Below are 14224 nucleotides of genomic sequence, written 5' to 3' on the forward strand. Positions count from 1 at the left end.
AGTATCCCCAGCATAGCTGGCCCAAACCAGAGTCTTCTGCTTGGCAGTGTACAGTATCTGCTACTGAGTCACTGGGCCAGCCCCTAGACTTACTATTAGATATCTTCAGAAGGCATTTTGGGTTTTGTTATAATTCTTTAACTCATAGAATGAATCCTAAGATACGGTACAACCTTGACCAATTTTGGTTAACAGCCCACATAGAAATGTCTCAAGAAATCTTCTGAGGAGTACAGACACAGAAAAACTTAGATGTGAGAACAAAAAATCTCATGTGATCAGGGTTTTTTGTAACAGCTCAAAAAAAATGAATGCAATTTTTGTTAACGACCAGCATGAGCTATTTATTTTTTTAAAGCAATATCACCAAGTAGAATAGAACTTTCACAATGCTTACAATCAACACAGGCATCAAAAGTGTGTTTTTTGTTTTGTTTTTTGGAGTGACAGATGCATAATAGAATATGAAGTTGCCAAGACTGAAAGACTAATGAGCAATTCCTTAAAGATTAAGTTGCTCTCTTGCTCTGATAATACTACACTGGACAGATGCATCTCTGTGATATTCCAGGGACACAAATGGCAAAATGAAGGGTCAGAGGCAGTTATGAATGAATCACAGGTTTGGTGAACTGAAGGGTTTTAGGGGGTTGGAGTCTGCTTTTGTTCTAGGCTTTTGATAAACTGTACATGCTTGGTAAAATCACCAAAATGGTAAATGTTCAGCCTCTGTACTATGAATTAGGGGGAAAGTCATCAACATGGGCTATATTAAGATGGGTTAATTTACCACTAACTCGCACTATTTTAGCACAGGTCCTATTTTATGCATTAAGACCTAACTACTAATAACTGGGATTAACAGGAAAATAACACGTCTTAATTGTGGCCCACGTTGACAACTTCCCCCCTTAATAAAAGAAAAAAGAAATGTCTCTAGAAATCGAAATCACTGCTATATGTAATAAAAGTGAGTTAAGTATAGGACAATCAAGCCATTGTGACATCACTGATGAGGATGGCTCTTCGGCACTGGTGGATTGAGGCATTATGACATCACAATATCAGCTCTGGTTACCAGAGACTGAAACTCTTCACACTAAGAGGGGGAGTTACGTGTTATTTTACCACAATTCGTACTATTTTAGCACAGGTGCCATTTTATGTAATGAGACCATCCCCCCTGTTTACAAGCTGCGCCAGCGGCTAGCATTGCGGTAATGCCAACACAGCCCATTCACTTTGAATGGGCTGTGTTGGAATTGCTGTGCGACTGTGTAAACAGGGGCCCTAGATACTAATAACCTGGGCTAACAGTAAAATAACCCATCTTAAAGGTAGCCAATGTTGATAATTTCTCCCCTTAGTTGCTTCTGTCCTCTGAAACATATTCTCTTCATTCAGGTGCTTCAAGCAGTGGTGTCAATTGAGATCTTTTCATCAGTATCCTCCTATATAATAAAATGCACCTCCAACATTCTGAAGCTGACTGCATGGCTGAGGCATTCCTGCTCTCTGTATCCATCTCCTGAATTGACATCACGTACTTCCGGGTTCCTCACAAGCAGAAGTGACCAACCACACGAGGTTTTTCGGCTTCAGAATGTTGGAGGTGCATTCTATTAAATAGGATTGGTCAGTTCCTTGAAGCACAGCCAGAGCTCAGCGTCCTGCACAGTAACGCTCAGACACCAGAGAGAGGGGGGGGGGGGCTGACACCAGAGACAGGGAGGGAGGGGGGCCTGAAACCACAGAGGGGGGGGGAGGTATCTCTGTCACACACACACTCTTTCACACACACTCTCTCTCTCTCTCTCACCGTCAATGTCTTTCTTTCTCTTTCTCTCACTCTCACACAGTCTCTCACACACTCTACGTCTCACACTGTATCACATTCACTGTGTGTCACACAGTCACTCACACACTCTCTTGGTCTCATACACTCAGTCTCACAGAGAGTCTGTGTCTCACACACACACTCTCTCTCTCTCACACACACTGTATCTGTGTGAAACACACTCTCTCTCTCTCACACTGTGTCTCACATACACAGTTGCACACACTCTCATTCTCACAGACACACTCGCACCCAGACTCACACACTCTCTCTCTCTCTCTCACACGCACACACATTCACTCTCTCTCACACACAGTCACTCTCACATACACTCTCTCAAACATACACACTCCAAGGAAAACCTTGCTAGCGCCCGTTTCATTTGTGTCAGAAACGGGCCTTTTTTACTAGTTTATTAATAATGATGTGCTTTGCAGCTAAACAGGAAAGTACCAAAGCTAAGGAGGCATTCACCAAAAAGAGAAAGAAGAGCAGTAATTACAAAATAATAAGGCATGTAGGATGGTCATCAAACACCAGCAACAGATTTAACATTTCACATTTCACAACAACCAATGTGCAAAATGGATCACTTGTGGTCTCTATTTCTGAGCCAGTTTTCTGTGCTCTTCTCAAAACTAGGCAAGGCATTTTCTAGGTTTTTAAATTTTCCTTTCTGAAGCAGTAGTATACATCATATTGAAAAAACAGTGCTTAGGGCATGGCAACCAACATGCCCTATAAATCTTTTATTTGTAATTTAAGAAATCTGAGTATGGCAAACGTTTCTTCTCCCTCTCCCCATATTCTGTAATTCTTCATAATGTCCAGCTGGAGGGTAGACCAGATCTGAAATTTACTTTAACCAAACACTGCTAATATTGAGAGGCGGCAATCAGGATAAAAATAGAACTTTGAACAATAGGTTTGTCTAAAGGTTGGTATGGATAATATGTTGCTTAAATTCACAGTAAAAGAGCAGCAAGCAGAAACAGTGAGTCTTCCTAACCACTGATGTTCAATGCACAATAGTAGCAGCCATCAAGACACCAATATCACCAATAAGCTATTTATGAATAAAGAGGCCAGTGAGAAAAAAAGCAAGAAAACGTCAGCTTTCTCAAAGGCAATGAACCATATGGCCTATGGCACCAAGTTGAAAATTATAGAAGCGAGGGAGTAGCAAGACCAACAGGCCTCTTCCAAGAAGACGGGAAAATGATGTGAAAAATGGGTCCTTTATTGAAAGTAGACTCGACACGGCACCCTGTTTCGGCAATAGTGCCTGCCTCAGGAGTCTGTTTGTTGTTATGATTCAATGTCAAATGTATAACCAGGCATGTCTTTAAAAAGACTGATCATGCGCTGGTAAAACTAGAATTTCACTGTGATATTTTGTGGCTCATCAAACAATTTAAGCTCTTACGTTCCAGTTCGTGGACTTTTTTTTTAAAAATTGTATCCTGCATTTTAGCAGTGCATCGCCAATCTTTTTAAAGACTTTTCTATACAACCACAAAAACATCCCTTGTTTTTCCCATTCACAATTTGGATGTTTCAGTTTGTAAAATGCTCATGCTGGATGTCTCCAGCACATGGATGCCCGTTTCTCACATATCTTAGAAAAGGCTCAAATGCCAGAAAATCCTGAAGTACATGAGAAATGGACATCTGTATGTGACGTACAGATTTGGATGACCTTATTCTAAGTTGGACATCTCTTCTAAAATCTGCCTCAGTATTGTCATAAAAGTCAGTCATGCTTCAACTAAGAAAGACCCTACACCTGATAGCTCTGAACCTAGAAACAGAAATATATGGTTTCATCTATATTGTAATTCTTTTTTTTTTAAATGCTGGTGTTGCTTTTGCATTTATCAAAGTGAATAGCTGGTGGAACTGGTTAATGCTAAGTACAGAAGATACAAGTACTGAGTAGCTTTTCACCTTAGCTCTGGGCATGTAGCTCAACCCTGATTGATGCACCTATTGCTATTCAAATTTGGGGTCCCCTCCATAATGTTAATTCTAGCTGAAGCATTCCGTCCAGTTCCAGACCAGACCTCAAAGAGCTCTATCAACATACCTAACCTGCAGTATGCACACATGCCTATTTTATTAGAAAGGCTTCAACAATACATTTTCCCTTCACAAACCATCCACTGTTCCAGTCTAAAGCCCACACACAGCTGTCTCAATGATCAATCTACAAGACATCCTTATATTTAAAAAGATCACCTCTTAGGTTTTTATCCATTTGCAGAACTTTCGCTGTTCTAGTATTGACCCATTGAGTATAAGCTTCCAACTTCAACAAAAAGAGCAGCAAGATTGAGTTAAAGGAAAGGTTTCACAAAATACTAATATTACAGCTATACATATCTTAAATCACTATAGTATTATTCGTGGCTTGTACTGTTTTTGTATTTAATTTTTTTGTTTTAAGGAACCAGAAATACAATCAAAGGATTGTATTTGCCCAACAAAATTCCCTGATCTTCCCAATGTGGTTCTGGAATATAAATGTTGTGCTTGGGATTTATTGCCTCTATTTTTTGTCAATTCTAAGCTTCCTTTTAGGGCCTTCTAGCTTTACTTTCACTTTTCAGCTCAGCCTCACTTTGTTGTGAGGACCTCGTGACTGTTGGCAATGCGATAGCTTTGTGATATTGAAGATGCATTAGGGACAGATAGGAATATTCTCACGTTTCTTAGCTATATATTCTGTTTCTCAATAGGCAACTACAGTCTTTCTTCCTCAATTACTGAATCAAAATAACTACTCTCTCCAATGTTCTGTTACTATTACTGATATTCATATGGCTTCCCTAGTATGACACTGTCAACAGGAAGGCATTATGGGAGTTTGAGAGCCGTGTACAACAGGGCAAGATGAACAATGCTTGCTAAACAAGGGATCAGAAAATTATAAAAACAATTTTTAACTTGTGCTTTATAGTTTATGAGAGCGTTCCTTTAACAGCTCCCTCTACATGCCTGGCTCTAGATGCCTTCAGTTGCTCCTGCCACAAAGATGCTTCTGAAAATCAGTTTTTGATGCAGAGATGCAACCCTGGCTCCCATTACAGATGTAACTGCATTTCCAGTGTCCAGTGCAAAGACACACCAGTGGCTCTACCCCCCTGCAGCTGTGCTGATGCAACATCCACAGCGAGTCACTTCAAGACACATATTGTGGCTTGTAGAACCTACTTTTCCCACAATGTGTCACAGAGGTTGCCTGCAACTTTAGCTTCAGTTCAATTTTAATATGATTACCAATAAAAACCTGAGAACCTATACTCATTATTTTAATTAATTAGAGTTACATTAAAATAATCTTGCAGTTGTCTGCAAAATTTAGTACTTTAGTGGACATTATTTTAAATGCTGGTAGATTAAGCACTACAAAAAATAAGAGACTTAAAAGTATGACATTTTCTAGCAGCTCAAATATAATTATCAGTGTGGATAGATGGTGACAAGAAACCACCAATAGTTCTACTGCAGCAAATATGTGCACAAATTCATACTATGGACAACATATTTATATATTCTGTTTAACAGCTTCATTCCCTAAGCTTTTTTTCGTCACAGACACAGAACAGGAAAAAAAGCCTTCATGAATTAGGCCCTAGATTTGTCAGACTTTACCGCTGGGCTGATTGTCAGACATGAGTTGCGCTTCATGAATAATTAATGCCCTTTCTGGTATGCTGAGGTGAACAGGAAGGCGGCTGCTTCAAGGGCTTGTCTACCTATAAAGGACCATTACAATCATCATCATTCATTGTATGAGCAATTTTTTTCCATGTTGCCCATTAACAAATGAGCATCAAGGAAAAAAGGATTTTGTTGTCAATTATAACAGCAATAGTACCCTTCCAATTCAGCATGCAGTCTTGGGTCTTTTCCTCCACTCAACAGAACAGTAATCAACAATCAGTATAGGACACTATTGCTTAAATGTACTGCAAATATATAGCCTATATTCATGACCATGCCCTTATATTGACCGATTATCTCATCCACTCAGTAAGCCATGTACTTGATCAATTGGCTTGTAAGCCTCCATATAGTTATGCCAGTGTATCAGTATTTTCATGATAAAAATCTAATATGTACAATTTTTATCACACTACGATCATGTGTAGCTTGAGTATTCATTACCAACTATTCTTTTTCACTTCTTTGTTGTTCTTGCTGTGTTGGATCACCTGTTTTCTTGACCTAAGGGACCAAGTCTCTGGGCGTACGCCGAGGCGCACTCCTAGGCGCAAAGGGTCATGATTCCACATTAAGAAATCCAAAGAACACTTGAAGCTTCAGCACCAGAAAAAATGGAATTTAGAGTGAGGGCGACTGTGCCCTCAACAACTCATTGTTTTGATCTGTCACAAAAAGTCCGAAATTTGTAAGAATTCCATCTCTTTCAGCATCCTTGACCCCCCACCTATTTATGCAAGGTCGTACAAGTGAATTCTGTTATTGAAGTATTTCTTAAACTCATTGATGATTTTGTTTTTGTTCTGTAAGCAAGCAGTAAAACCCTTTCCTTTCTCAGAGCACATATGAATATATACCTGCATGGAAGATGATCAGTTTCCAAACTTTAGTTAAAGGACAATGTAACACGTTCTGGCCAGGTGCAAACTTCACACAGTTCCACAAACAAGGGCACTGAACGGTCAGATTATTTCTTACCCACCCCCTTTTTTTTGATCATTTGCTTTTGATGTGAAATTTTGACAAGCAGGCTGCCTCTGATCAGACTTATGGAAATCCCTCACTTCTTTCTTCCAATCTTTGCTTCTGGTGTGTATCGCCTACCACAGTACCGATTCTCTCCTAGTTCAGAAGAACAAAACCTGGCAGGTTTCCACTGAATCTTGCTTCCATGGGAAGCAGACAGGCAGCAAGCTGGTAAGTGCAGCCACGAATCAGCTATGGAAGTTCTGCACCGAGGTTTGTTTCTGAGAAAGTCGGAGCAGTTCTTCTCGGATGGCCTTGATAAGAGAGACAGATGAGTGGCCAGGCTGCAGGTCCTCTGTGGAACTGGAAGGGTAAAACAGGCTTGGCCCCTGGAGGTTGCTGTGGGACAGGTGAGCAGGTGGAGCTGATGGCTGTCTCGAAGACCTGGGCATCTGAAACACCGGCGAAGAGGGATATTCCTGATGGCTGATTAAATGGGTCTGATAAGTAAAATACAGAAGAAGATTTGCATTATTATAGTCCAAGTAACTGAAGTGCAGTAGTACAGGGAGAAAGCAAAGGACTCACAATTGTAGCTAGAGTCAAACACAATTTTATATTTGTGTACATGGCTGAAAAATGCACATACATTTCCCCTGTGTGGACTTCACTGAATTTTAGAAGTGTACTCATGTTTTGAAAGTCACTTCAGAAAAATTATGTCCTTACATTTGCATCTGCTCTTTGGCATGCACAAATTTTCTGATTTAATATATGCACATATGCTTGAAATTTCAAAATTATGCACAGAAGTGAAAACCCCTCTCTAACCCCAACCCCCTAGAACACTTCTGCTCTCTGGGAGCAATTATATAACTTGGGCACCTAGTAGGACCATATTCTATAAAGAGATTTACAGGCTTATTTTCAAAAGAGAAGGACGTCCATCTTTCGACACAAATCAGAAGATGGGCGTCCTTCTCACAGGGTCGCCCAAATCGGTATAATCGAAAGCCGATTTTGAGCGTCCCCAACTGCTTTCCGTCGCAGGGATGAGCAAAGCTCATGGGGGTGTGTCGGAGGTGTAGCGAAGGCGGGACTTGGGTTTGCCTAACACATGAGCGTCCTCGACCCATAATGAAAAAAAAAAAAGGGCTTCCCTGACGAGCACTTGGATGACTTTACCTGGTACTGTTTTTCTTACGACCAAAGCACAAAAAGGTGCCCGAACTGACCAGATGACCACCAGAGAGAATCGGGGATCACCTTCCCTTACTACCCCAGTGGTAACTAATCCCCTCCCATTAACCCCCTCCTACCCTAAAAAAATATCTTTAAAAATATTTTGTGCCAGCCTCAAATGTCATACTCAGGTCCATCACAGCAGTATGCAGGTCCCTGGTGCAGTGCACTTAAGACAGGCAGACCCAGGCCTCCAAGGGATGCCTGGTGCTAGGGTCTGTCTCAGGCTGGGTAGCCAAGGGTGGACCTAGGTGGGGCCCAGGCCCTACCACTTTGGGGTCAGGCCCTCCTGAAATCACAAGCCCTGCCAGCCGAAGATCTCCTCCCAGGAGAAAGAACATTTACACCCTGTCCAGCCAGCAGTGTCGCTGAGCTGGAGCCTCTGCTGCCCTACCCTTTGCACATGCTCAGTTTGCATTCATGCGCAGATGCTGGCCATGTCAGTGGTTCCAGGACACTACCACCAGTTGCATGGGAGCGGGGGGGGGGGGGGGGGGGGGGGGGGGGGGAGGGAGAGCAGAAGTGGCAGTAGTGGCTCTGTCTCTCAGCGGTCCCGCATCTACTTATGTGAAAAAATACAAAGTTACAGACGTTCAAACATTTAACTTTTTCATACTGCTGGGCCTATGACAAGAAAAATTGGTTACTCTCAACATTTTGGATCAGAGACTTTAGTCACCATTTCCCAGAGATGGTTACAAATGCTGGGGCTCTTAAGCTGTGGTAAGCACTAATGCGTGCTTACCGCAGGCTAAAAAGCACTACCTTGAGCCGCACTCAGGCATTTCATGGTAGTTTTCCGATCAGCACATACGTCCCATGCACTATAAAATAGTTTTATTTATTACCACTGGGGGCGTGTTTGGGGGGTGGAGAGTAGGCATGCTTAGCGCTAATCAGTTAGCACAGCTGCATCACCTTGCACTAACCAATTAGTGCATAGTTAACACAGGCGCCCTTACTGCCTAGAAAATAGATGTCGTAAGGGCTCCTGCACTAATGGCTACATGCTAACTGGGAAATTAGTATGTAGCCATTAATGGGGGGAAATAGAAAATGCGGCCATTTTAGAGCCACGCTAAAACTGGCCTCCGTGTGTGGGAAACCCACACACTAGTCAAAGTGCAGACCACCTTTTAGCGCAGCTTAGTAAAAGGGCCCCGATAAGTGAAGTGATAAAGAAAAATTGGCAGCATCTTCAGCACACATCTGGTACTCACTGTGTCCCTATGAAGACCACTCCGTGGAAATTCTTCATCTCCGTGGAAGGCAGGCCAGCCGCCTGGTCCTCCAGCTTGCCCGTGCCCTGGTCTGCCAGAAGGAACCTCAACCTGAGCTCCAATCCTACTCGCTACACCCACTTGAGGAAGGTGCTGGATCTGTGAGGAACCTTGACAAAAAAGCAGCGTCCATCAACTTATTCAGTTATTTCAGTGCTTTTTGCAGTAAATTTAATTGTCATAAGGAAAGCAGCTAGGGGTTAAGATGTTTTCTCTTGATTTGCATACACTGCCTCCACTGTATGCAAATCTATTACATGCATATTCATTGTACATATCCCAAAAACCTGACTGGCAAGGAGGTACACCAGGACTGACTTGGGAAACACTAGTCTAGAGGATGGCTACTAAAATGGTCCGTGGTCTTTGTTATAAAGGATATGGGGGACAGACAAAAAAATCTCAATGTGTACACTTTGGAAGAAAGGCAGGAGAGGGATTACATTACTTTGAATATTCACCCCAAAATCACACCTAGATGGGAGGACTGAAAGGACACCTGCTTATCAAAGATCATTGCCTGGGGGCATATACTGTAAGCCTTTGACTGTAAGTATTTGGGATTTGGCTGATTCTGTTTTTAGTAGTAGCTCAAGATGAGTGATACTGTGGGTCTGCCTGGAGGATTATTGAGTAATTTTTTTAAATTTTGGGTAGAATATACAAGGGAACAATGGTAGGACAAGATGTAAACAAACCATCTAATATTCAGCCTGTGGCGTAAGCAACATTTGAGCCTCTCACAGCCGTGGGCTGAACTGACCTGGAATATTGAATGCTGGGGTGTGCGCAGTTCTCGACATTGAATAACTGGGTCTCAATGGTTACCTAGAAGTTAACCGGGCACTGGCCAATATTCAGACCTGTGCCTGGTTAGCTCATATAATTTACTGTCTTAATTTTGCTGTCTATTCTTTAGCCAGTAACAAAAAGTGGGAAATACTGTAGACCAGGAACAAACGTGGCGACGTCTAAGGATGGTAAAACATTTATTGCTGAAGACTCGACACAGCACTGTGTTTCAGCGGTTAGCCTGCTTCAGGAGTCTTCATATAGTGTGTATAAAAACATCACAAGGTGAATGATGGTTGATAAAAGTCAGAGCAGAGACAGCTCATAGGCGCTGCATATCTTGTTTCACTACAAAAGTCTTTTTCAAGACCAGATTTTCTCATCTATTTTTATCAACCATCATTCACCATGTGATGTTGTTATACACACTATATGAAGACTCCTGGAGCAGGCTAACCGCTGAAACACAATGCTGTGTCGAGTCTTCACCAATTTACCACCCTTAGACGTCTCCTCGTTTGTTCCCGGTCAGCCTGGTCTATTTCCCACTTTTTATTAGTGGTTGTCTATTTGACGTGGGATCTGTGTTCCTCTGCCTAGGCGGATTTTCACTGTCTGATCTTTGCCATGTAGCTGGTGGCATCCATATAAGCATAATCAAACAACCCCCCCCCTCCAAAAAAAAAAAACCAAAAAACATTTTTGGGGTATATTAACTGTTCATAATAATGATTTTCAAATTTCATAAAGAGCAAATCACAAACTTCTACAGTACTTCCCCAGGCAAAAAGCAAATGAATGTTGCATTTAAGGGGCCCAGGCGAGATACTGTTAGGGCAACAAGAGTGTGCAAGCATACTACGTCTGATCAGTCTTAGGGAAAGCCTTGCTTACGTTTCACAGAATCTATCAAGCAGTTTTCCCTTCTACATAACAGTGTTTTTCCACCTCTGTTCCATGGCTAAAGATTAAACAGGAGAACGATATTAAACCTGCAAGGTTCCGCATGCACTGCATGTTCTCCAGTAACTTATTATGGAAATGTTTCCCCTTGCTGCCTTCTATGGGCATAAATGTACATTGTATGGATGCAAAGGTATCATTTCTTGTATGGTACAGTCCTCTATCGACACTTAGGGGACATTTGAGGTCACAAGTGCTCTTACAAGCATATGAATACTCTGAATACTGCAATTTCTATTCTAAGTCACCATGGCAGCAGTAGTAAGGTGAAGGAGAAATGTTAAATAATAAATATGTACAAAATAAATCTTGAAAATATTGTCTTAGACTCTCTGGGGTAATTTTATAACTGGCAGCACGGTACTGTAAATAGCATGCGCGGATTTTACCAGACTTTTCAAAGTGAAGTACATGTGTACTTCCACTTTGATCATTACCCCGGAAAAACACTTATTGAGGCAATCACCTTGCCTGGGTTAAATTATGCAAATCCACTTGAATTTTCAAAAGTACGTCCATAAGTGAAAACCCTTCCCCAGCCCTGTCCTTGGGAATGTCTCTTCAAATAGTAGGTAAAAATCAGGGCTAGCCCAAGGCTACCTGATGTCCTAGGCAAATCTTCAGCCATGAGCCACCCATCACTAAGGATGGCTCAAGGTCCTCCCCACTCCCCATAATCCAGTATCTCCCCATCCCCCCTGCCTATCTCTCCATAGTCCAACATCAACTCTTCTCCTCCATCCTCAGGTCACCAGCATATCCTCCTCCCCTCCCTCCAGGTGGTCATCATCTCTCCTTCTTCTTCCGACTCCCAACCTGGCTGGTATCTCTTTTTCCCCTCTCTAACCCCAACCCCCACCCCGCCAGGTGGACCGCAATCCCCCTTCTCTTCCCTGCACTCTCAAATGTCCATCTTCTCCCCTTCCCCTCTGACCTCTCCCAGTTGGTCAGTATCCCCATCCTCTCCTTGAAGGTCAGAATCCCCCTACCACCCCCTACCTGTCCCACAGATGGTCAACAACATTTCTTCCCATCTCTACCCCTTCTCCCAGCAGTCCAGCATCTCCCTTCCCTGCTCTATATTCCCTCCTTCATCATCTCATCTTATCTCCCCCCCCTTCCTTACCCCATTCTATGTCCAGCATCTCCCACTTTTCCTTTTTCCTTCTGCTACCACCGCCACCGTACCTCTTTTGAGGGCAAACAGACACAGCACTAGTGTGGGGCCCTTAAACATAGTCTGCACTCAAGTGTCACTCCATCCCACTTCCCTCCAACACAAGACTTCTTATTGTGGTGGTAAGACGTGACAGCAATTGTTTGAATGTAGGCCTGTGTTTAAAGACCCCGTGATGGTGTAGAATCTGCTTTCAAATACATCCTGGAAGAGGTAAGTCAGCAGCAGCAGATAAACACCACCCACCTGATAGTCAATGGGATTTAAACAGCCAGGAGGGGCCATTTCAATCGCTTGTCCAGGGCTAAGCGGCCATATTCAGCGGCACTGCAAGGGGGAATTTGGGGCGGAGCAGCCATTTAGTCAGTTTGTGGCAATATTCAGCCCTCTAAACGGCTGGGAACCTGCATAAAGTTAGGACTGAAAAAAAGTCTGTCCTAACTTTATGAAGTGAATGTAACCAGCCACCAGTGTTGAAGTACCGTGAGGCTGCTGCTACAGAATGCAGCAGCCATTTTGTAGTGGCCTCAGATATGGGCAGGAGCATTATTAGACCATCAGGGATTTTTCAAGATAGGCCCTGGGGGTGGGATCGGGATCTGGACATGAATTTCTTATACAAGTCTCAACACAATATTGTTCAGGATCTGTATAAGGTCTGACAGCCATGGCACTAAATTAGCCCCCGATATTCAGTGCCGATGCCCAGACATGGCCTGGCATGGAACATCCAGGGTTAATTTAGCTGGCGACAGTCATCATTTAAAAAAACGCTGACTCAACCTCTATATCCTTGCATACTACAGAAGAACTTCTCCCACTGATGTTCCTAATTACTTTGGGCAAGTCACTTAACAGTCCCATGCTTCTAATAGATAATTTAGATTCTAAGTTCTCTAAGGATAGGAAAATGCCTCCTGTATTTTATTGAGCTAATGAAAAGACATAGACTAAATATAAAATTAATAAAATACCTGCAATACTGCCAACAGGTCGGGGTCGTGCCACTGATGGTACCTCTTCCGGGTATATCCCTCTGGTGGAATACTGAACTTCTGACTGCTGCTGCTCCGAATGTGTTGATTCTCCAGGAGGAAGGAAGCCAGGGCCATAACCTTGTCTGAACAGAACAAGGGGACGATTTAAAATTAAGCACAATAACCCACTTTTCCCTTGTACACTGACACTGGCCTAGAAGGCTATTCATTTCTTCACTTTGGCTTTCTAAATGTGTTCAGTTCATAATAGTGAGTGAAACTGCACCGAGAAGTATGACATTTTTACTGGAGGGTGTTTTAGTGCCCTGTAGAAAACTATAAAATCAATCTGGTCAATATTCAGTCAGTAGCGGACAGTGTTTTTTAAAACACCATTGGCCAAATTAGACCTGGATATTCAATGTCCGGTTATGACCAGGCACCAGCATTGAATACCTGAAGTTATGTGGGTACGGCTGATATTCAATGATGTACCCGGACAAATTTAGGACCGATATTTAAATAGATCTACTTCCCAGTTAGCTATGCAGGTACCAGCACTAAATATTGTCGGTGCCTACATTTATTTATTTACTTGTGACATTTATATCCAACATTATCCCATACAAGTCTGAATTCAATGTGGCTTACAATAAACAACATAGGATACATAGCAAAGAATAATGCACAAGAGCACTGCCCAGTCCAGTTCCACTGAATATCCCTTCCCAGCCTGCTCAGGGCTGCCGAAAGACAAAGCTGGGCCCAGGGCAAACAATCTTCAGGGTCTCCCAGCGCCATTGCCACTTCCCACCACCACTGCCGCTTCACCCTGCCGCCACCACCACCGCTGCCCCCCCCCCTCCCCGCAGAAGCGAATGAGAGAAAGTGCTCTGCCGGCTACAGGTCCTTTTTCCTGCCGCGTCCTGGAGGCGGAATGCAGAAGGAAGAAGGAACTGTGCCAGCAGAGCAATCTCTTTTGATTGCTGGCACTGGGCCCTCTTTAGAGGCAGGGCCAGGGGAATCTTGCCCCTCCCCCTCTTGGCGGCCCTCAGCCTGCTTAGCATGGTTTAACCAGGCAGGAGCTTCTTCTAATTGATCAAACTCTTTTGAATATCAGGCCTGCATTTCACGTGGAAATTTTAAAGCAATTTTTATTAAAACATTTTAAGATAGTAGTACCCCCTTTTTCATGAATTATGTCTAGAAAATAACAGGTGTTTTTTTTTATCATTTAGGGGTCCTTTTACCAAGCTGTGGAAAA

The 14224-nt window shown here is 42.8% G+C and overlaps 1 protein-coding gene across 1 annotated transcript in view; it reads right to left on the reverse strand.

Moving 5' to 3' along the window:
- Window positions 1-2198: 2198 nt before the first annotated feature.
- Window positions 2199-14224, reverse strand: part of KIAA1549 (KIAA1549 ortholog) — a 227335-nt gene continuing 215309 nt past the window's right edge. The window contains exons 18-20 of the mRNA XM_030214742.1: window positions 12958-13103; window positions 8992-9161; window positions 2199-7029 (exon numbers count right to left, since the gene is read on the reverse strand). Coding sequence (XP_030070602.1) covers window positions 6778-7029; window positions 8992-9161; window positions 12958-13103 — 568 coding nt within the window. The 3' untranslated portion in view covers window positions 2199-6777. The remainder of the gene's footprint in view (window positions 7030-8991; window positions 9162-12957; window positions 13104-14224) is intronic.

This window comes from Microcaecilia unicolor, chromosome 9 (assembly GCF_901765095.1).
Source record: "Microcaecilia unicolor chromosome 9, aMicUni1.1, whole genome shotgun sequence".
Lineage (NCBI taxonomy): Eukaryota > Metazoa > Chordata > Amphibia > Gymnophiona > Siphonopidae > Microcaecilia > Microcaecilia unicolor.